Genomic DNA, 22,258 nt, shown 5'->3' on the forward strand with positions numbered 1-22,258 from the left:
GAACAAAGGGTTGGATGTAATTTCTGCCAGGATATGGAGATGGGTCTTTTCTCTACAAGATGTCAACGTTGCTGTTGAATACATGCCACGAGCCATGAATTATTCTGAAGATTGTCTTTTTCGACTTGTTAAAAGTAATGTTGAAGAAGATGGTAAAGAGGTAGATGATGGATTGTTGGAAGAGACTATAGGTGTGTGTGTGTGTAAGGTCACTTTGGGTGTCATTTCAGAAGAAGAATGGGTAACTGAACTGGGAAATGACAGATGATTGTGTGAAGTCTTCAATGCTATAAAGGTGAATAAAAGTACAGGTCTTGCAAAACCATGGTCTTTGGTAAAATATGAATTGGCTGTGGATAGAGGCATTCTTCTCTAAGAGGTGCTAGGCTTATTCCTCTAATAGGATTAACAAGCAAACTTATTTCATTTGCACACAAAGGTCACTTCGGAATTGTTTAGACCAAGGAGAGATTGTGTGTCAACTTCTGGTGGCCAGGTCTGGATACTGAGGTCAAAAAATGTGTGCGTGATTGCATTGAATGCTGCAATAGCATCAGTGATAATAATCTGTTCATCAAGCAGATTTCAATGGTATGCAGGAGGTTGTCAAAACATGGGAGGAGCTAATCATTAATATAGTTGTTCCACTTTGAGGTGTACAGCAAAATCCTCACCTCCTCGGTGTGTGGAACTAAGCTGTGTCCAAGACCTATCGTCATGTTGCATGATAAGGTTTTTGAACTACATTTTTTTAACAAGAAAGCATTTCCAAGTCACTGTTGACTGATAATAGTCCTCAGTTCTGCTCTTATGAGTTTGAAAGTTTCATAAAAGATTATGGCATGGAGCCCAAGAGGGGGTCTTTATATATCCTGAAACAAATGGGTCTCTGAAGAGGGTGAACAAAACTTTGCAGGAAAGCATACAGTTGTTAAAGATGGACATTATGGATTGTAAGAGTGTGTTACATGAGAGAATTATGGCCTATCAAATGTCTTCTCAATCCAAAACTGGAAAGTAATCTTTCAAATGAATCAAAGGTCAACGTGCTAATACAAAGTTATGTCTAGGATGGATGGATTGGGACAAGGGTGTACAATTCATTGGTCTAGGAGATTGGTGGGATATTGAGATTGAGTCTCAGTGAAAGAGAAAAGAATACTTCGACAAAAGAAAAGGGTAAAATACATAACAATACAAGTGGGTGATATGATGAAAATTAGGGCACCTGTAGGGAGTGCTCAGTGGTCCAAATGTATGCAGAAGAGAAGAGTGATCAAAGTTTTTAATAACGCAATCAAAACAGATGACAGCAGGGTTTTGAACATGAATAGGGCTGTGAAAGTGTGTGAAATTCCAGAAAATTCTCTCAAACATGATGTACTGAATTTGAGTCATTCCAGTCACAGTGACAAAAATAGAGTTGACAGAAGAATAAGTAGCAGTGTTATGTTTCATATATGTACCCTAATATCATACCCCACCGCATCGAGAGAAGAGTTTCGCAACGAGGTCGGAGTGTGTCGCCGTCGCTGTGCCTGCTGTCGCATCTCCGAAGGAGGGTGTCACCGATGGAACGATTGCTCTGCACCCCATCGAAGAAGAGCTCTTCGCATCCCTGAGAAGCGCGACGCCGTCGGAGCTGCTGCCGTTGCCTCGTGGATGTCGCTGCTGTAGTTTTCGCATCGTGCGAAAGCTTTACGCATCGTGGGAGAAGAGTGTCGCCGCTGGAGCTGCTGCCGTCACATAGCGTAACAAGGGTGTCACCGCTACAGTCCACACATCGAACTGAGAACTTCTTGCATCCCCGAGAAGCTTGCCGCATCTGGAAGATCTTCACTTCTTTATTTCTTTGCACCTGAACTTTGCCGCATTTCCCCCGCTGCGACATTGCTTGTTGTGGAAGCGCAACGCAACCTAAGGTACATTGACCCAAAGTGTCGCATCTAAGAACTGAACTGAACTAAGCTAAATCTACCATCTTATATTAACAGAATTGTGTATTTGTATTGTTTATGGTCTTGTGGTAAATCTATATAAAGTATACTACCTTTTTTTTAATATAAAACCTGTGTGGTGTCCATCTGTAGTGTTGTTACTGAGTTACTGTATGTGGTCACAAATGCTTAACACACTGCCTCTGAGATAAGCCTGTCTGCTCATGCCAAGCTTCCAAGGGGGTGAGCAGGGGTAATTTTAGGACTGTAATCCCCTTATCCTGACTATAGGCAAGGGTCCCTATTTGTCACAAGTACCTACCTGTGCCAACTAGAGACCCCCAAATCTAACAGTCGGCCTGCAGCAGCTGCAAATACCAACAGACCTACCACTTGAAAGCTGCCACACAGGGCTTCAGCACTGAATACAGTGCAAACACCAACCAGCACAGGTAGTCATAAGTGCCATAGATGGAAATGGCAATAACTCCACAAGCACCAGTTAACTGCTCCCATGAAAGCCCCAACAGCAACACAGGTGAAGCTGGCAAATTTACCAGACAAAGCATTCATCTTTGCACAGGTTAGATATGAAGACACGCTACCTTTTAAGCCGAAAGCCGACATCCCACTAGGGGAACACCCCTACAGGCAATCCTGTGCTGAAGCAGAACCAAGACACAAAGTGGCAGAGTGGAAGCACAAATATATATGAATATGGCTCTCTGTCAAGAGAAACCTATGGAAGCAAGGGATCAGAAAAGGACCACTTGGGCTGCACCAAATAAAACCCTGTCAGCAATGCTTATATGAAAACAATAGACCCACATACATACCCAGAAGCAGAATGCAGCGGTCTGCTGCACCACCAAGATCAGATGGATGTCTTTGAAAGACATGTAGCTTTGAAGGTAGTGGGGAAGGGCTACGCAGGGGACGCATTGTGGCAGTAGGAGAAAGCGTGCATTCATGTAATTCAGCCCGGTCTTACCTGTGACTCACAGAGTTAGAGCATCCGGGGCTGAAAAGGAGTCGAGTGCAGTGAACCAATGGCTTTGGGGAGATGGAAATTGCATGAATACAGGTTGAAAGTTATGAAGATTACAGAGATCAGTGTAAAAGAACTACATTCCAGTGCACACATCACCACAGCCAATCAGAGAGACAGTGGAATAAGGAATAAGACAACAAAACGATATGTGCACAGATCACGTGCCCATTTTGTTGCTAAATTTAAGGAAGTCTGAACCCAAAAAATAATTTTAAAAATGGCCATTCCATGTCGACCATTCCAGCCCTGAACAGAAGTAACTTGTAACATGTAAGTGCGTGTCTCCTATTTTGCAGTAGAAATAACAGGAAGAAGATGCTATAAGACACCTTCCCCTTATTGGGCACAGAAGGTAAAAGTCTTTCAATGTTTCTGGTCAAAGTCCTGTGACAAGCGGTCCTACCTGAGTGAGGGGCGAAAGAGGGCAGAAAGTCAATATTTAATCTCTCCTTGACTACCAATCACTCCTTGGTATGTCTCTTAAATGCATGATTCAACCCCAAAATGCCTGCCAAAATCTTGTGGGAATTCTCGCACCCACATACAATAGAACCCCAAAAAAGCAATGCTGTACTCAACATGTCTAGTTCCAATGCACTGCAAGCAAACCCTTGCTGAACTATGAACTGCTCACATTATATATGCAAAGAAAAATACAGATTCTTGGATTTAATCTCTTGCCTCCAGTGCCTGGACATAGGAAGGGTAACAGGTCAATGAGGTTCTGAAAGCTCCCCCCACCCCCACCCCCTGCCCTCGTTTAATCACCAGTCCACCCGTATTATGATAGTGGAAGTAGAAATGGACTTCCAGATTTGAGGCGTATAAGCATGTAGTTGTTTTCACGGTTATCATTAGAGCAGCCATTGCCAAACTAATCAATGAAAGACCACACTTGTGCAAGCCAAACGTGAAAGTCCCACACAACACAGTCCTCATGTGACTTCAGTGGTGGATGTGTGTGCCTGATAGGATAACACACAAGATGATGGATGGAATGTTGCACAATGGCAAAACATTCACCCCCAGTCACAGATCTGGGTTTAATCCATTGCTATTTTGCTCACCAAGCCACCCCAGTTCAGACATGGCCATATGCAAATCAGTTTTGACCATGTGTCTCCTGGGAACAGTCCAGACCGAACTGCCAAGCCATGTCTTCCCTGGACCGGAATCAAGCATCCCTGGACTGGTTTCTGGCTATCAGCCATCTTCAGTCAGGATAGCTTGACTCCAGTGGCGTAGTGAGCACGAGACCCACGTCTGGGCATACCCTTCCCACATAGGGTGAACAGCAAAACACACAAGATGATGGACAGAATGTTGCACAATGGCAAAACATTCACCCCAGTCACATATCTGGGTTTAATCTGTTGTTATTTTGCTCACCAAGCCACCCCAGTTCAGACATGGCCATATGCAAATCAGTCTTGACCCTCTGCCTCATGGGAACAGTCCAGACCGAACTGCCAGGCCAAGTCTTCCCTGGACCGGAATCAAGCATCCTAGGACCGGTTTCTGGCTATCAGCCGTCTTCAGACAGGATAGCTTGACTCTAGTGGTGTAGTGAGCAGGGGACCCACGTCTTGTGTGTTTTGCTGTCCCTGATAGGATGACAGGTCACTATTACTGAGCGACATGGAATTCCAGAGTAAGGCAATATCTAGCATGGTGCGCCTTGGGCCCACCAATTGAACGACGGATAAAATGGCGACCTGGCTTGGTTTTATTTGCATAAGGCCTACATGAGGAGGCATATGCAATGCTGCTTCTGGATAGCAGAAAGAACCATCACAGTATGTGCTTAGATGCGCAGTTTATTTCCTGTCATCCTAATCTGTTAAATTAAAATGTATACTAGCCCGGCACATCTTGTTTAATAAATATATTGCTGCACGATAACATGGCTCGTGCATGCTATGGAATAGAAATAGACCTATATAATGTATAAAAATGAAAAATACTGCCCGTGGTTTCATTTTTAAATTTCGCAATAGGCTACGCTTCCTCCCTTGCAACACACAATGTGAAATAATTAACAAAACAGCCTTCGATACTATAACTGGAGCAGTGAGTTTTGTATTAACTCATCACCGCACTGAAGCAGCAGAAGTTAAACGTTATCAGTGTATTTACATAAGCCGCATGACAGATGTGCCAACCTTTATCAACAGAACATTTCAGTGGGTATCCGGCGGTCAGTGTTTCTGCCTTTAGGTGACTGAAGCTGTATCCCCCACTGCACACGTTTGTTTCTTCGTGGAATCTTCACCTCCTGCTGCCTCGAGCAAGGTTCCCATTACTGGCACCGAAGCACGAGCTAAGTTGCAGCTCGTCGCTTGGCCTCAAATCACAAGGTGACTCAGGGGCATATTATCAAGACAGGCGATAAAATTATCGTCGTTTTAGATAACATGTTAACATGGGCTTCAATTGGAATTCCATAGAGCATATTATCAAGCCCATTATTGCCGTTTTAGCAGCAGTTTTCTGCCACTAGAACGGCGATAATTGTATCGCCTGTCTTGATAATATGCCTCTCAGTATATATATATATATCGAGAGAGAGAGAGAGAGAGCGAGAGAGAGAGAAAGAGAGAGAGAGAGAGAGAGAGAGAGAGAGAGTTAGTTTCCACGTATCTCTTTGACAAATACACTCCTTGTTTCAATCAGCAGTTTGTTCAGGAGACACCAGTTACAAAGAATGCATAATTACTTTTGGCAACGTCTGGATGCAGGAGGTTCTGTTAATAAGAAGTTGGTTGAAGGGATAATGGTCTCCAGGTGAACAGCAGCCAGAATACCAATTGTCACATCTCCATCCTTGCAATAGCTTTCCATGGTTGGTGTGGAGAGCCCACAGTGAGTTGATCGATCTTTGGCTGTAGCAGGGGATGCCATTTCCCACATAAGTAGTAGCATTATCACATGTGTCAGGAAGATTTTATTGGATGAACCATGTTTGTATGTATGCATTTTCATAGTCTGTAGCTTTAGCACAGTCACTAGATGACAAGTGCCCTAAAACACATACCAACAGTGAATAATTGAGAGTGAAGCATCATTTAAATGTTACCACATGTTCTTCCTTATCATTATCATTTGTCTTCTGTCCACACTCTTGATTCCATGGGTATTGTTGGGTCATAGTTTAAACAGTAATTTTGAGAAAATGGAAATGTTATTACATTGATGGAAAGAAGCTGAAATTGTGAGGTTTGCGAGGGTCTTTCACAATTATAAGCTTACACTTGCTGAGGATCAATCCGTCCATTTAAATTGAGGTTGTGTTTTCTGTACCATATGAAGCTGGGTCATTGATAGCTATGCCATTGACATCCATGAATCACCTCTGACATTGATGGATGGAAATGAGGCACACAATTCCAATGCAAACTCAATCCTTGCAACTTGACATAGAGTACGCTGAGAAGAAAATAAAAAAGAGCAGGCATGACAGGTAAAGTAGAGTAAAAAGAAGTCAACATAGGAATCCATCTACGTAACAACATCCTCTTATGTAAATGGGATTCCAGTATTTATAAATGCAGAGGTCTGACCACATTATAAAGGTCAGAGACACCGATCAAAACACACAATAAAGCCAGTGTCCAAGCAATACAATCGACCACTCTCAAAGCATACACAGAAGCTTATCTTCTAGCCGGTTATAAGTGTGATTTATTTTTGCCCCCAGAACGTGGGAAAACACCATCTCCAGGAAGAGTGGTAAAAAGTCTGGGCTTCAAGATTGACGTAGATCTTTCTATGGCCCCCCAAGTCTCAGCAGTGGTAGGTTCCTGTGTTGGTTTGCTTAGGCAACTTCGGAAGTTGACCCCCATTCTGTCTATCTCTACATTGCAATCCATAGTGTCCGCTACTATCATCTCCCGATTGGACTATGGCAATGCTTTGTATTTAGACCTCCCTCAGAAACTCCTGAGGAAACTACAGGTTGTGCAGAATGACACAGCTAGGTTATTCTACTCCCTGCCGAGGAGCTCTCATGCGACCCCCTTCTCCTGAAGCTGCACTGGCTGCCTATCAAATTTAGGGTGCAGTTTAAATGTCTCTGTGTGGCCCATAAAGCCATTTTTGGCAAGGCTCCTAAGTACATCAAAGAGCGATTGAGGAAGTACACGACTGGGAGAGCCCTATGGTCAAGTAAAGCCTGCAAACTGAGTGTACCCAGATTTAAGCTTAAATCTAAAGGGGGCAGAGCACTGTCCGTACTTGTTCCACAACTCTGGAATGAGCTACTGGTTTCTCTGCAGGAAGACTCGCAACTACTATCCTTTAGAAAGAACTTAAAGACCCATCTGTTTAAAAAGATCACATCTATACCCTAAGGTGGTTCTATGGCAGAGGGCGCATTCGGGGTTGTGTCAGGTTATGTACCTTTTCTTGGAAGCGCTTAGAGACCAGTGGTGATTTGCGCTATACAAAAACACTGTAACATAACATAACATATCATGTTGGAATAGATAAATACCTTTCATCCAAAACACCTATTCAGGTCTGACAATGGATGTAGAAAAATTGGAATATATCAGTGACAAGAAAGAACCCTGTGGCATACCACATCAAATGGCTGACTTATGTGTTCTGAAGAGGGGGAGCAACAGAGTCTGAAAAGGGTGACCTGGAGAGATCAAACCATTCCTGATGTCAATAATTAAGACATTTGATCAGCACCTCATGGACAATGGTATAACATGTTGTTGTCACTTGTACAGGATGTGCTTTTATATTTATTAAAAGTAGCTCAACTTCTTCCAATCATACAGGCATGTATCTAAAAGTTCTACTGTGTTCCTACAACTGTAATTATTTTTAAATGCTGCGAATGATAGTTAAGTAGTCCGATCATTGATAGTGGTGATCAGTATTGGTGTAGGAAAAATGTAGCCTCCGTCCTGTTATATTAACCTTGACAATAAGTACGTAATGTTATTTTATTTGCATAATAAACTGTCTTCCCTATATACAATTGCAGTGAGAACGTCAAGTTGTACTGTACTTGTAGTAAGGTAGATGGGACATATTTAGATCATATGGAGTGTTTCCACACCTACTTTCTCAGGTTAATTTTTCCCAGAGATGAAATCCACCTGGATCCATTTAATGGATAGTCTATTTCCATGTAATAATTCTGTTACCTATATTGGGCATGCAAATGTGTTTGCCAAAATGTAACCCACTTCACTAAGTGGGGACTGGCTAAAACCTTTTCGAGTGGTAAAAAACTATTTTATGGCTCAACATAAATTACACAGCTCTGTTCCTGCAGATGCATGCATGTAGCTGGGAAACATTAGCAATACGATATTTTGAGACAAATAAAAATCACTTACTGAGTTACCAGTGGAGGATGGAGGCATTGTGTTCTGTAAAGGGTACCATGTGTGTATGCAGTGAAATGAAGAGTAACCCTGTGTCATTCTGTATGATGAACACTTTTATATGGTTTTATCTCTGAAGGTTGGTCTACAGCAAATGACACAGTTTCTTAATAATGACCTGTGCTGGTCCCTTGATGGTTCACCCTCCATTCCATGGACATACTCCAGGGAATAGTATCAGGATAATAGCAGGAGCAAAGTGTAACGTTGTAATGAATAGCAATTAATGCCTGTGTGCCAATTAGATGAATGCAGTCCTCAAAAGATAAGCATATCTTTCTGAGCATGATATTGCCTCCCACATAATCACTCCAGGAGTTCTTGGCAATAGTGATGAGGCCATTCTAAAATTTAAAGACGGGTAACCCAAGTTTATGTCTCAAACAGTTGTCTTGACCGTTTTTTTGGCTCTATTTCGGAGTGATGAAGACTTTAAACTTGCTCACACCTATAGGCTGTATTCTTACCTTGTGTTGGCCCTTTTAAGCCCTTTCTTCCAGACCTAGAAGAGGATAGCTGCTTTATATGATGATAGATCCCTTATTCTTGACTCTAATAGAGGGTGGATCCTGTGGTCCTGACTTTATATTACACATTGGTATGGTTTGTGTAGGTACTCTGACAGAGCTAAGGGTTATTTCATCCTTCTCAGGCCTACAAGGCCCAGAACTAGAGAGACTCCATTTTGTTTTCTATCCCTGCAGAGCTGAGATGCTTGAAGGGGAAAGGTAATGTTTATAGTTAAGCCTGTTGTCTGCTAGGGGAAAACCAGCCAGGACTGGTTCTTATCGGAAGAATGTGTTTGTCTCTTGGGCCCAGACGTAACATGCAGATGCGCACTGCGGTTGCGCAGAGAGCTCTGGAGCTAGCACAGGAATTCGGTGGGAGGCAGCCCTCTGTTGGAAATTTCCATGAGGGGAGAGGAATCCATATCAGCGAAGTGCAGAAGAGGAGGAGTGGTCAGTTTGGTTCTTGAAGAGTGGAGAGTAGGATGTCTGCTGGAGCTGCAGAGTACAGTTCAGTTCTATTGGTTTTCTGGAATGGAGAAAGAAGGCAGATGATTGCTGAAGCTGGAGAGAGCAGTCATATGAACAAAGTAAAGCAGATGGAGGAGTTGAGGCTGTCAGCTGAAGCAGTTGAGCCAGAGGCGTGAAGCTGTGGTGACGGAGGGAGAGACAGAGAGCCCTGATCCTACCAGAGAGAAAAATCTTCCTTCTAATAGGTGAGGTAGTCTGAATCAGCTTACTTTACACTTACACCTTAATCTTGTCTTTATTCCCTAGGCTATTGTATGTCTAATCCCTTTTCTTTCAGCGGTGTGTTAAAGTTCCTGTTAGTTATAGAGACCCCGCAGATCTGTGTATGTATATTCTATTGTTATTGTAATAAAGATACCCCAGTTCTTAGTGAACTAGTGTGCATGTGTTGTTCTTATGATAGAGAGCGTTTAAATCAGGTAATCATACAGTGTGTGTCTATTGTTCTTAAAGCACAGGTAACCTTTCCTTCTAGTCAGGTGTTACAGCCAGAACAGATGCTGCCCCTGATCCGGTAAGTAGCCACTGAATAATTAGGGGGAGAGAGGAGCCCTTGAGCTAGGGAAATATTCAGACACTAAGTAATTCGGCCATCCCATAATATTATTGTAGTAGCGAACCCTTAGTGAATAGTGAGAGAGACTTCCCAACATAGAGAGAGAGCTGAAGGTATTCATAGGAAAGTGATCTTGAGAGAGAGCACCGGGGGGATACGGTGTGTAATGAGATCGCCTCTAGGGAAAGTGGCGTTAGTGAGAGCATCAGGTGGAAGCCTGATGTATAGGTCCGCCGGATTGTGGACCGGATAAAAAGAGAGCACTGGGGCTGCAGCCCAGTGTGTGTATGGCATGCCGGATTGCGTGTCGAGTGAGCACTGAGGGTGATCAGTGTGTATGGCACGCCAGATTGCGTGTCGAGTGAGCACTGAGGGTGATCAGTGTGTGATGGTAAATAATCAGAACTGCCCCAGGGTAGATTAGTCTGGACCCATGTGGTCGCGAGACTATGAGGTATGAGTGTGGTGTAGGACATGGATGTCCTTAGTAATCAGTGAGTATTCCTAGTAACCCTATAGATTTAGTGGTGTTTCTGATGATATGAGCTTGTATATTGCGAGTTCCCCATCCTCAGGTAGGTACCCAGGTGCCTGGATAGATGGGTCCTGAGGAGGGAGGTGGTTACGTCTTGGCCAGGTTGGTGTTGCTCAGTAAGCTGGTTCTATCTGGTCTGAGAATCTGGTCATTACAACAGTATAACATGGCTGTTACTCTTTAAACTGTAATACTAATGATGAAGATTTCTGTTCATCAAAATTATTAAAATTATGGCCCAAATAATTACTTTCAGGAACCTTTAAAAATACATACATTAAAGGAGTGATGCTCAACGGGCCTGTATTAAACACAATGCTGACTTTTCAGAAGTAACTTTTGCCCATTGTACCCTTCTGTATTAAGGCAGGGTGAAAAGACATTTGTGGTTCACTCTCTAATGTGGTTGGTGTTCGTGCACACACTGCACTGGTGCAATTCCCAAGTGGTGTTTCCTCATTTGCATTAGGGTGTAGCTCATTTCAAATGAGAGTTCCCTTTTCAGTATTACAGTGCTGTAATGCGGACTTCGGCACACTGCCAAAGTAGCCCTTTGGGTTTCATTTATTAGATGATGTACTATCAGTTTGTCACTTGAGAGCACACCTTGAGTTAAGAGCATGGGAGTTCCATTGATCCCCTGGCATCTCCTCCTAGGCGAGTCCAGTCACTCACAGCACCTGTCTCTGCGTGGATCACTTCCCCCATTTGAAGGTGAAGCCTGTTCTGCACCCCAATGAAAAGCAAACTGGGGGCTTCAAAAAGCCATTCTGCCTTACACTAATTGGCAGCTGATGCTACAGGTGCAAGTTATCGCCTGCACAATGAACAGAGCATTGGTTGTAATACTATGCATAGTACTAGTCTGTGCCTGCCACACAGAATTAAGAATACCCCATGGGTAGGTAGAGCTGATTAAGATAGCAACCTCCTGATAGAGCTTTAAGGTGACTGGGAACAGTGTTTGGAATGGAAAAAATAGAAGTGCCTGCTTGTTTCTGAGGAGTGCCAGCACTCTCCAATGAAAAGTATTACATTTTTCTTGAGAAGTGCTGGTACACTCCCTCGCAAAATAAAAAGTTCCAGTACTCAGTACTGGACAGTACCGACCCATTTAAAGCACTGGCTGGGATCCTTCTACCAACTCAGAGTCATACAATTGAGACAAATATTTTCCAAACATGCAGCATAGTTTTATTTATTCAAACAGTCTTGATTAGCTACATTTGTCTATCAAACACCACTAATGTTATGTTATGTTAACTGTTTTTGTACCGCGCACAGCTGCCACGGCAAAGGAATGTTGGAAACATCAATATTACTATACATTAAATACAGACTTATGTTGACTCTTTCTACCTTAAAACTACCTTTTTGCATTGTCACCCCCCCCCACTTGTAGCTAGATTTTTTTAGCTTGTGTATGAGTCTGAACACTAGATTGCTGCCTCACAGCACCCAATATATTTGCTCTGACCCCTAAAAATATTACTATAATCAGCCAATCCCTTATTGATATGTTTTGCTTACACATATACCCCTAGTATATGGTACTCTGTGCAGAGCCTTTATGTTAAATGTCACTAGTTTACTGGAGCACTTATCGTACTATCACAAAAATTTTGCGTAATTTAATTCTGTACCGGGTTGTGGGTTTATAGGGGAATAGGGTGGGAAGTAATTTAATTATAATTAATTAAATATGTAAATTTATTTATTGATAGTAATTTGTAATTAATTGTTAATTAATTTATATGTGTTAATTAATTTAATTGTAATTGGAAATAATTATTATTAATTGATTAATTGGTAATTATGTAAATTTTACTAATTTAATTCTGTAGCGGGTTGTTGGTTTATAGTGGAATAGGGTGGGACGTAATTTAATTATAATTAATTAAATATGTACATTTATTTATTGATAGTAATTAGCAATTAATTGTTAATTGTTAATTAATTCATATTTGTTAATTAATTTCATTATAATTGTTAATTAATTTATATTAATTGATTAATTGGTAATTATGTAAATTTTACTAATTTAATTTCTGTAGCAGGTTGTGGGTTTATAGGGGCATAGGTTGGGAAGTAATTTATTAATAATTAATTAAATAATACAATTACGTAAAATGTATTTATTTGGAAATAATTGTAAAATAATTTTTTATTATTAAATATTTAATTGTTAATGTTTAATTAATTTGTACTAATAGGTGATTAATTGAAATAATTATTGGTAATTAGTAATTTTAAAATATTAAATATTATATTATATAACATTTTTAATTATTTGTAATTAATTATTAATAGATATTCATTTTTAGATTTTTGAATAATATATGAAATATTTACTTTCCCTAATGTCTCATTCTCTGGAGTGGGAATAGTAATTTTAACCCCTATGCTATCCAACGCTTTGCATACTGTTGCATCCACTGGAGTGGGAATAGGAATTTTTACCCCTACGCTATCCAACGCTTTCCCTACTACTGCACTCTTTGGAGTGGGAATAGTAATTTTAACCCCTACGCTATCCAACGCTTTCCCTACTGTTGCATCCACTGGAGTGGGAATAGGAATTTTTACCCCTACGCTATCCAACGCTTTCCCTACTGTTGCACTCTTTGGAGTGGGAATAGTAATTTTAACCCCTACGCTAACCAACACTTTTCCTACTGTTGCACCCACTGGAGTGGGAATAGTAATTTTAACCCCTACGCTATCCAACGCTTTCCCTACTGTTGCACTCTTTGGAGTGGGAATAGTAATTTTTACCCCTACGCTATCCAACTCTTTCACTACTGTTGCACCCACTGGAGTGGGAATAGTAATTTTAACCCCTACGCTATCCAACACTTTCCCTACTGTTGCACCCAATGGAGTGGGAATAGTAATTTTAACCCCTACGCTATCCAACGCTTTCCCTACTGTTGCACTCTTTGGAGTGGGGATAGTAATTTTAACCCCTACGCTATCCAGCGCTTTCCCTACTGTTGCACCCACTGGAGTGGGAATAGTAATTTTTACCCCAACGCTATCCAATGCTTTCCCTACGGTTGCAACCACTGGAGTAGGAATAGTAATTTTAACCTCTACGCTATCCAACGCTTACCCTATGCTTGCGCTATTTGGAGTGGGAATAGTAATTTTTACACTTTTGTTATTGTACGTTAATAATATTGGCTATTATTTAATTATATTTTGTTACTATATGTATATATATATATATATATATATATATATATATATATATATATATATATATATATATATATATATATATATATATATATATATATATATATATATATATATATATATATATGTTTAAAGAAATATGAATTACTTTCATTAATTATTTAATTATTATAAGTTAATTTAAGTATTTTTAAGTATATTTTAGTAATTAATTTTTAATATTAATTTAATTTAACATTGTTTTTAGTAAAGTCGATATTTTTTAAAACTATATTTTTGTAAACGATATTTTTAACTCAATATTTTTGTACTTACCTGTTTGTAGATAGAAACTCGATATTTTGTCAGTTGATATTTTGTCAACGATATTCTTGATGGTCGATATTCTGTCTCTCGATATTATTTCAGTGATCCACTTCAAACACTTACTTTTATAGCCAAGCAAAATCCAACTTAATGCCATGTTAAGTTTTGTCTATTTGGAAATAGTGACATTAGAAAGTCAATGTTTTCCTGCCTAAAGCCTCTAGTAGTCTTGTCAGAGTTAATCCCCAGCTGTCACCTGGCAGTCTGCTTGCCTCTAGAAGGATACTTTACAAGAACAAGGGAACTCAATTTGGGGTAAGGGACTTTGGTTGCAGAGTATTTTAAAGGAACAGTGGTCCCTAAAAAGGACACAATTAGTAGAAAATCATTTTTATACGATGATGCCTATATTAAGCTGTCCAACTGGACATGATCTTTAAATGCGAGAACTAAAAGAGCGGTGCACAGTCTAAGGGGCACATTAGGATGACGGGCGGGCTTGGCTCGCCCGCCACCCTAGCGGAACTCGGGACAGCCCGCCTAAAGGGTGGGGGTCCCGACATTGCCATTAGGATGCGCCCGCTACAGTGGCGGGCGCATTCCTCAATTTAACATTGTGGCGGGCGTCGCTCACTGCTCCGCCCGCCACAATGTTAAAAACAAAAGCACGCCTTTGCACAATCGAATCGCCACGGAAAGGCATTGAAAAAAGCCCATTGTAATGTTGCGAGCGGTGTCTGACAGACACCGCCTGCATGTTACTCATTTTCCGCCCCGGCCGCAAGGGGACCGGGGTGGAAAACAAGCGGGCGGTATTTTGCACCGCCACCTTCCCCTCTGCCATCCTAATATGGCGGGGGGAATTGGGCTTGCAATGTCGGGCGGTTTTCCTCCGCCAGGCCGGCGGTGGCCACCGCCAGCTTGGCAGAGGCAAACCGCCCGACATCGTAATGGCCCCCTTAGTATCAAGTTTTAAATTTCGACCTACAGTAATATCGACTTGTAAATATCGTAGGGACAGAATATCGAAATCAAGACTATCGACAACCAGAATATCGACCTGAAGGTAAGAAATATCGTTTTTATTAATATCGAAGTTAGTAATATCGATATCAAAAATCTATATGTTACTAATATCGATATACATATTAGTGTTATGTATTTTATAATGTATTTTATATGTTTGTGTTTATATTTGTTGTTAATTATTGTACTAGTTTTAGAATATATGTATAAAATTTTTAGAAGTTAGTAAATTCTTTTTAGGTCAATTATGCGTTTTAGTACCATAGCAGGTTGTGGGTTTGTAGGAGAGTAGGGTGGGAAGTAATTTAATTATAGTTAATTAATTAAAACCTTTTTTGGAATTAGAAATTATTTTTAAGTAAACGTTGCGTTTTAGTTCTGTAGCGGGTTGAGGGTTTATAGGGAATAGGGTGGAAAGTGATTTAATTGTAATTAAGTAATTAATTATTATTTTTATTTATTGGATAATTAATTTTATGTTAAATCATTTTTAATTGGTAATTCATTTTTATTAATTGGTAATTCATTTTTATTAATTTTGTATTAATTGTAATTATATTAAGTGTAGTAATTTATTATGGGAGTGTGTTGTGAATTTATAAGGGAATAGGGTGGGAAGTAATTTAATTCTAATTAAGTGATTATTTATTTTATTGTTGGATATTGATAATTAATTTATTGTTAATTATTTTTTAATTGGTAATACATTTCCAATAATTAATATATTTTTGTTTTGGAAATTAAATCTTTGTTCATTATCATAATCATCAAGTTTATTTATTTTGTTTGATTAATTAAAATGTTTCAAAATAATAGCTAAAATGTCATCAAGGTTAAAAGTTATAAAACAATCAATCATTTAGGTTTATATACAAAAACATAATTATATATCATATATATTAGCTCAATCCATTAGTAAATCAAATAAAAACGTCCAACTTTTTCCCTACAGCACATAGAAATTTCACAAATGCTGAATTCATTATTAAGAAATGAACAAAACAGTTTGCCAGTACTGTGAACTGGATTAACTGGATTACCTTTGAAGAGCTACCAATCGCTCTCTCAAGCTGACCTCTTTTTTCCGTCGCTACAAATTCAGCCACAATAACTTTCAGAATCAATGTTTATTAAATTCAACGTATAAATTTAAGTGAATTCATTATTAAGTCATCAGAATTTAAACATGCTATCAGGGCTTGCCTACATGTCCTTACTCCACGATTATTGAACAGTCTCTTAAGGGTAAGTTTTCTTTCATATTCCAAATCCGGGCAAAGACATCATACATTTATAATGCCTTCTTGTCTGGATTTACTGAGCCTGCATAGTTTGTCTTCTTCTGCCATGGTGGTAAGTGACATACTCCTGGCAAACAACCAGTGCTTAAGTTGTAAAAAAAGAAGTGCAAGTGCTGAAAATTTTGCCAAGGAGGCCACCGCTCACGTCTTCCTCCGGTGAGCCCCACTTTCAACACTCTCACTGCCTCAGTCCCTATCTTCTAACCTTGATCTGTTGTCTGTCCCCTAAGTCTTTGCTCTAAGAGTCTATCCTCTCACCTCTCTAATTGTTTTCTATCACCTTTGTCACACCCTGTATTTCTGATTTGCCCTCTTTTCTTTTTAGCCCTGCCCTTTTTTCTCTTCACTTTTATCCGTACTCTGCTCTCGCTCCCCTCGATCTTGGCTCTTTACTATCACTCTCTAGCAGTGATTAGCTGTGTCTCCATGTTATCATTTGTCTGCTTTTTTTCCTCTGTCCTGTCCCCCAGATCCTTACATTTTGCTCTTTTTAATGCTCTCTTCTTCACATCATGGCTGCTTTGTCTTTGTATCTGATTTGCTGTCCTCCTTTTCTTCTATTTTGCTCTGTTTTATCTCTCTCCTCTCTTGTTGTTTCTTCTCCTCTTTACTCTTGCTGTCCCTCATCTCTAACACTGCTGCTGCCTGTGACCCCTGTTGTCAGCCTGTACATGTCCCTGCTATTTTGAACTCTGCGTTTTGCTGTTGTCATTCCCAAAGAAGCGGAAGATGTTTTACTTTATTACCTACACTGAGTGCAAAAACAAAATGTACACCATGTACTTTTTTGCATATAATAATCAGTGTGGTATGACTGGGTTTATAGCGGAACAGGCGGCTGCTTGAGCACAGCAGGTCATGTCACTGCTCGTTCTGCCTGCAATTAGTAGGTGCAGGGATGGCGACAGCATTGGCATCCACTGCTCAGTTTGCTGTGATCCTGCCTGCTACAGCACAGGCATTGTCCCCAGCAGAAATGCTGCCAATGCCGGTAAGTATGGCTGTGGTGCTTACTGGAGTCACTCACGCTCAGCAATTACCATGCCGGGGTGCAGCGCACAGATTCTACTGGTGATGCTATGGCGCACAAAAGTTGTGTTGGACTACAACCTCATCGAGCACATTGAGGATAGCAGCAATGCAGGGATGCTGTATATGCTACTCTGGCTACGCAACAAGTGGAAAGTCCACACTTACTTTCATTTATTCTTCCTCAAGAGTCCTGACTCCCAAGTTCCAAATGCGCTCCTGTAGCTTTCTTGCCTCAACTCTGTCATGAGCCAGCCCCCAGTTTCAATTATTCAATGGGAGGTTTAGACTCATGCAGTGGCAGGGTGCAGCAGACTAGAGGAAAATAATGCAAGCCATAGTTTGCCAATGACTTTCTGGATTTCTGATCAGTGTGATGACATCATCACTAACGTGGTGATACACAAACAGGCGCATCCCGGCCTGCCTATGAACATTTACCAGCCAGTCACCATGCAATGTGTGTTATTCTTTTTATTTTGAATTTAACAATTAATATTGAGACCACCACCTGCAGGTTTAAAAATTGTAGCCACGGCTCTGTGAAAGGAGTGCAGGTGCTGAGCATCTGAAAGCACCTGCTCAAATTAAGCACTGCAAACAACCAAATCTAGCGTTGATAAAGATGTGTTTATTTTTCTTAGACCATGATGTTTCCACATATTCTTGCACCTTTTTCTCCCTTAAAACCATTTATGATTGGCCATGCATGATTTCTTTTTATAAACATATCTTTATCCTTTATCAAGGAGAGATGGTTGGTAAGTTTATGAATTGTTTTTATTTTAATTTGTCCTGTGCGATTGTGGTGTTCCAATTCGATGTTATACAAAATTCTTCTATTGCTGTATTTAGATAAGACCAGACATGTAATTTTCTGTTATGTTTTACTTCCTGCCAAAATAGACGAGACATGTGGTTATCTTGATCGTTTTTATTATTCTATTCCATAGTTTAAGTGCTTGCCCTTTCCTTGCAAATAGCTGAATATTTAAGCCAAATTCCAACCTCACCTGCGCCTGTGAGGTATTCTTTGGCAGGGAGAATACGATTCTGTAAGTTTTAGCCACCGCACTATTAATGATCTCTGCATCTTTCCCAATATTTACCTCGCTACCATACGTTAAAGTAGATAGTAGTTTTGCAGCGATTATTTTAAAAAAAGGGTGATAAGACAGATCACCTATAGTTTTCTGAATAGTCCTAAATGCTGCAACAAGGGTATTTGCTTTCCTTGTGATATCCAATTTTTGTGGTAGGAAGTTTCCATTGGCGTTAAAAATAACACCAGGGTATTTATAGAAAACAACTTGTTCTAATTCATTGTCTTCCAAAAACCATTTATATTTATGTTTAGATCGTGTGTTTTTTCTAATATCCATTATTTTGTTCTTAGCTTCATTTATTACCATACCATTTGCGTTTGAATACCCAAAATTGCCGTCGATTAATCGTTGCAATCCAATTTTGGTATGACTTAAGAGAATAACATCATCTGCATACAACAAGTTGGATATCTGTTTATCTGCTGACTTTGGAGGATGTGCATTCATTTCATTCAAAGCCGTAGAGAGATCAGCTAAAAATACATTAAAAAGTAAGGGGGCCAGGACGCACACTTGTTTAAGTCTGCTAGATGTGGGAATTTAGTTTGTTAGTGTGCGTCCATCACCAATCCTCACCCTGACCCAAGTGTCGGAGTACAGAAGCTTAATCATTTTTAACAATGTGTCAGGTATTCCTTGTTTTTTAAGTTCTGCCTACAAAAGTTGTCTGTCCACACAATCAAAAGCAGATTTAAAAACCATGAAACAAAAATATAAGGGTTGTTTTGCTAAAATTGCCTTATCAATTAATACAGATAATATTAGTATATTTGTAGATGGTCCAAGACCTTTCGTACAGGCTGGCAACCTGGACAGGAGGGTGTTCTCGATGGACCAGAAAATCACCATCCACTCCTGGGATCTTCTTCATAGGACGCTCACCTGACCTTGCTCCCTGCAGGCAAGCTCTTTTTCCAAATAGGGCCCATTGGTGATGGGCCAGTAAGAAATGGTGCTCCAGACAAATTATGTTAATCATTGTGGGTGATGTCCCTGTTGTATATTGCCATCTTGTATATTGCCATCTAGTGGTTATTATTGCTCCTTGACAAGAATAACAGAGGCTTACTCGTCAATGTCTTTCTTTGTGGAGTTTGCATGATCTCTGAAAAGTGACTGTGATGTACGTGTTGACTTCCAGGGAAAGGAAATTTAAAGAAGACAAGTGAAATTTATTTCGAATTCATCTTGGGAGGGCAAGGAAGTCATAACACTCTCAGTGAGCAGTGTCAGCAGATGTGGAGTGAGAACTTTTAAGCGTAAAATGCATCGTGCTACACTACAGCAAAAGGTACTGAAAATGAGATTACCAATGGAGGGTGTGTATATCAGCAGGCATGTCGGTAGATTCTTTGGACTTCTGTGGATTTATACCAATAGCAGCAGACTACGGATTGGGATTGAAGACCTCGGGTGAGAGATCGCTCATCAGACCACGAGACTGTTTATAACATTATTTTGCTGGTCATTGTAATGTTATTTTGTGTGTGGGTTTAAGTTTAAGTTGGTGTTTAAGGTCTTGACTTGTGTATGTTACGCTGAGTGCTTATCCCGTAGTATGTGCACTGGGGTGTGTTTGTGGGGTGGTGGTACATGCCCTACGTTGATGAACTTCTGGGTAGTAAGTTCACAGTGATGTTTATTCCAGGGTAGTGTGTATTCTATGGTGATTTGTGCAAGGGACACGTGTATCCTGCTACTTGGAATTCCAATTTTAAATTTTTACATGAAGTTTGAGGGAGTTTGGAGTTACAATTTTAAATATTTACTTGGAGCTTGAGGGAGCTTGGAGTTCCAATTTTTAATATTTACATGGAGTTTGAGGGAGCTTGGAGTTCCACTTTTAATATTTACATGGAGTTTGAGGGAGCTTGGAGTTCCACTTTTAAATATTTACATGGAGCTTGAGGGAGCTTGGAGTTCCAATTTTTAATATTTACATGGAGTTTGAGGGAGCATGGAGTTCCACTTTTAATATTTACATGGAGTTTGAGGGAGCTTGGAGTGCCACTTTTAAATATTTACATGGAGTTTGAGGGAGCTTGGAGTTCCATTTTTGGTTGCTTACTAGACTTTATATTTGACATAAGTGATGTGAAGGTTGTCTTTTATCTAAGTGTTGTATTGTTACGCCGTGAGTTGGGACCTTTTTGCCTCCTACTGTCCTGGCCAGGCGGTTTGTTTGGTTTCTGGGTTGAGTATGGGATTCGTGGTCGTGATAGTGTGTTGGTTGTTTCGTATAATATTTGTTTAAGGAAGAGAGAAGGTGGTGTGAATGTTATTTATTAGTTTGCGTGATTGGTTTGAGAAGATGTTAACGATGTTAAGTTGCTAATCTTATCTGATTTTACATTTGTTTTGAAATTGTGTGTTGTGACTTGTTATCTCACTTACTCCCCGCAATTTCTATTCATATCTCTCGTTCGTCAAATTAAAGAAGAGAGATGTGTTGTACTTGTCCCTGCTGCCCAGCATAGAATGTATGATGCAAGAGCCTGTTAGAATGTTCTGTGTGGATGTCTGGCAGTTGAATGTGGGCTGAGTGGCAGGAGGCCACTCCTGGTGGGGTTTCTCCTTCTACTACTTGACTTACCATCTTACCTAAATAAAGGAGCATCAAGAAAGTATATGGACTACGTAGCTTTCATTTACAACAGTCCCCTCGCCCACCTGAGAGACATGCAGACCCTTCATTCCAAGAAAAACTCCTGCTGAACTTCTCCACACTTATGTACAGCCTCAGTTTGACCATTTGGGAGCCTCAAGGTCCCTTTTTTATAATCCATTTTCAGACAAATATGATTGAAAATCTCTCTTTTTGAAGTTCACATTTTGGGGGTTAGCCACACTGAAGTGCCCACTCTTTTGTTGTGCTCTTCCCCCATGGAGTAGTCTATCACAGCAGGACAGTCTCCAATCTTGATAGCCGCAAACACAGGTCACAGGACTGAGTAGCAGTTCATACCTGGATATCAGCCTCAATGATATGCTCATCAAAAGGCCTCCTTTCAGAATCTAAGCGCTGAGACACTAAGACTTGTATCGAAGAGTCTGGCTCTTCCTTCATCCAATGTGTGCCCCACTCAGCTCTCAGGAATGCAACAATCCACAGATCTGTCAAGGGGAAATGTCTATCTCTCTTTACTAATACATCAAGCACTGGCCCTCCCAAAACGAAACCCAATGTCTTTCATGTGTTGTGTCCATTGCAAGCACACACACCACTGTGAACACATATGCATTTGTGTATGTCCTCTAATATACTGCACCCTAGTATTCGCAGCCATGCATCCCAGCATGCCCACGCAACATTGTGCGCCACGTCCTACATGTGGTACCAGCTCACAGGCTCACATAGAACCCCACATGTACATGTAACCATGTGTGCTATTTCCTGATGCACTTGCCTTCTCAGAGGCACAAATATGTCCCAATGCACAAAAGCAGCCACACCAGCTATCTTCTGATGCACTGTACCTTCTCACAGGCACATATGTACCCGAACACGCTTACAAAATGATGTGTGCTATCTTCTGATGCACTGTATTTTCTCACAGGCATGTATCCTGTGGCGCATACGTAACCATGTGCATTATTTTGTGATGCACTGTACCTTCCCACAGGCACACATGGCAGTGGTAAACATCTACCAGCATAAAAGGGACTGTTTCATACCAGCAAGCCTGAACAAATCCCTTTTCAAGATATATCTGTGAGCCAGTCGGTTGGTTCATCACTTAAGATCATTTTGAGTCCGCGTAATCCCTCGGACTG

The 22,258-nt window shown here is 40.5% G+C and overlaps 1 protein-coding gene across 1 annotated transcript in view; it reads right to left on the reverse strand.

The window, feature by feature from the left end:
* The window catches only part of LOC147684529 (extracellular calcium-sensing receptor-like), a 109,493-nt gene extending 87,942 nt beyond the window's left edge, over positions 1 to 21,551 (reverse strand). Inside the window, exons 1-2 of the mRNA XM_086939690.1 lie at positions 21,450 to 21,551; positions 5,705 to 6,009 (exon numbers count right to left, since the gene is read on the reverse strand). Coding sequence (XP_086795816.1) covers positions 5,705 to 6,009; positions 21,450 to 21,551 — 407 coding nt within the window. The remainder of the gene's footprint in view (positions 1 to 5,704; positions 6,010 to 21,449) is intronic.
* Positions 21,552 to 22,258: the final 707 nt, after the last annotated feature.

The sequence above is a fragment of the Lissotriton vulgaris genome, chromosome 10 (genome assembly GCF_964263255.1).
Source record: "Lissotriton vulgaris chromosome 10, aLisVul1.2, whole genome shotgun sequence".
NCBI classification, from domain to species: domain Eukaryota; kingdom Metazoa; phylum Chordata; class Amphibia; order Caudata; family Salamandridae; genus Lissotriton; species Lissotriton vulgaris.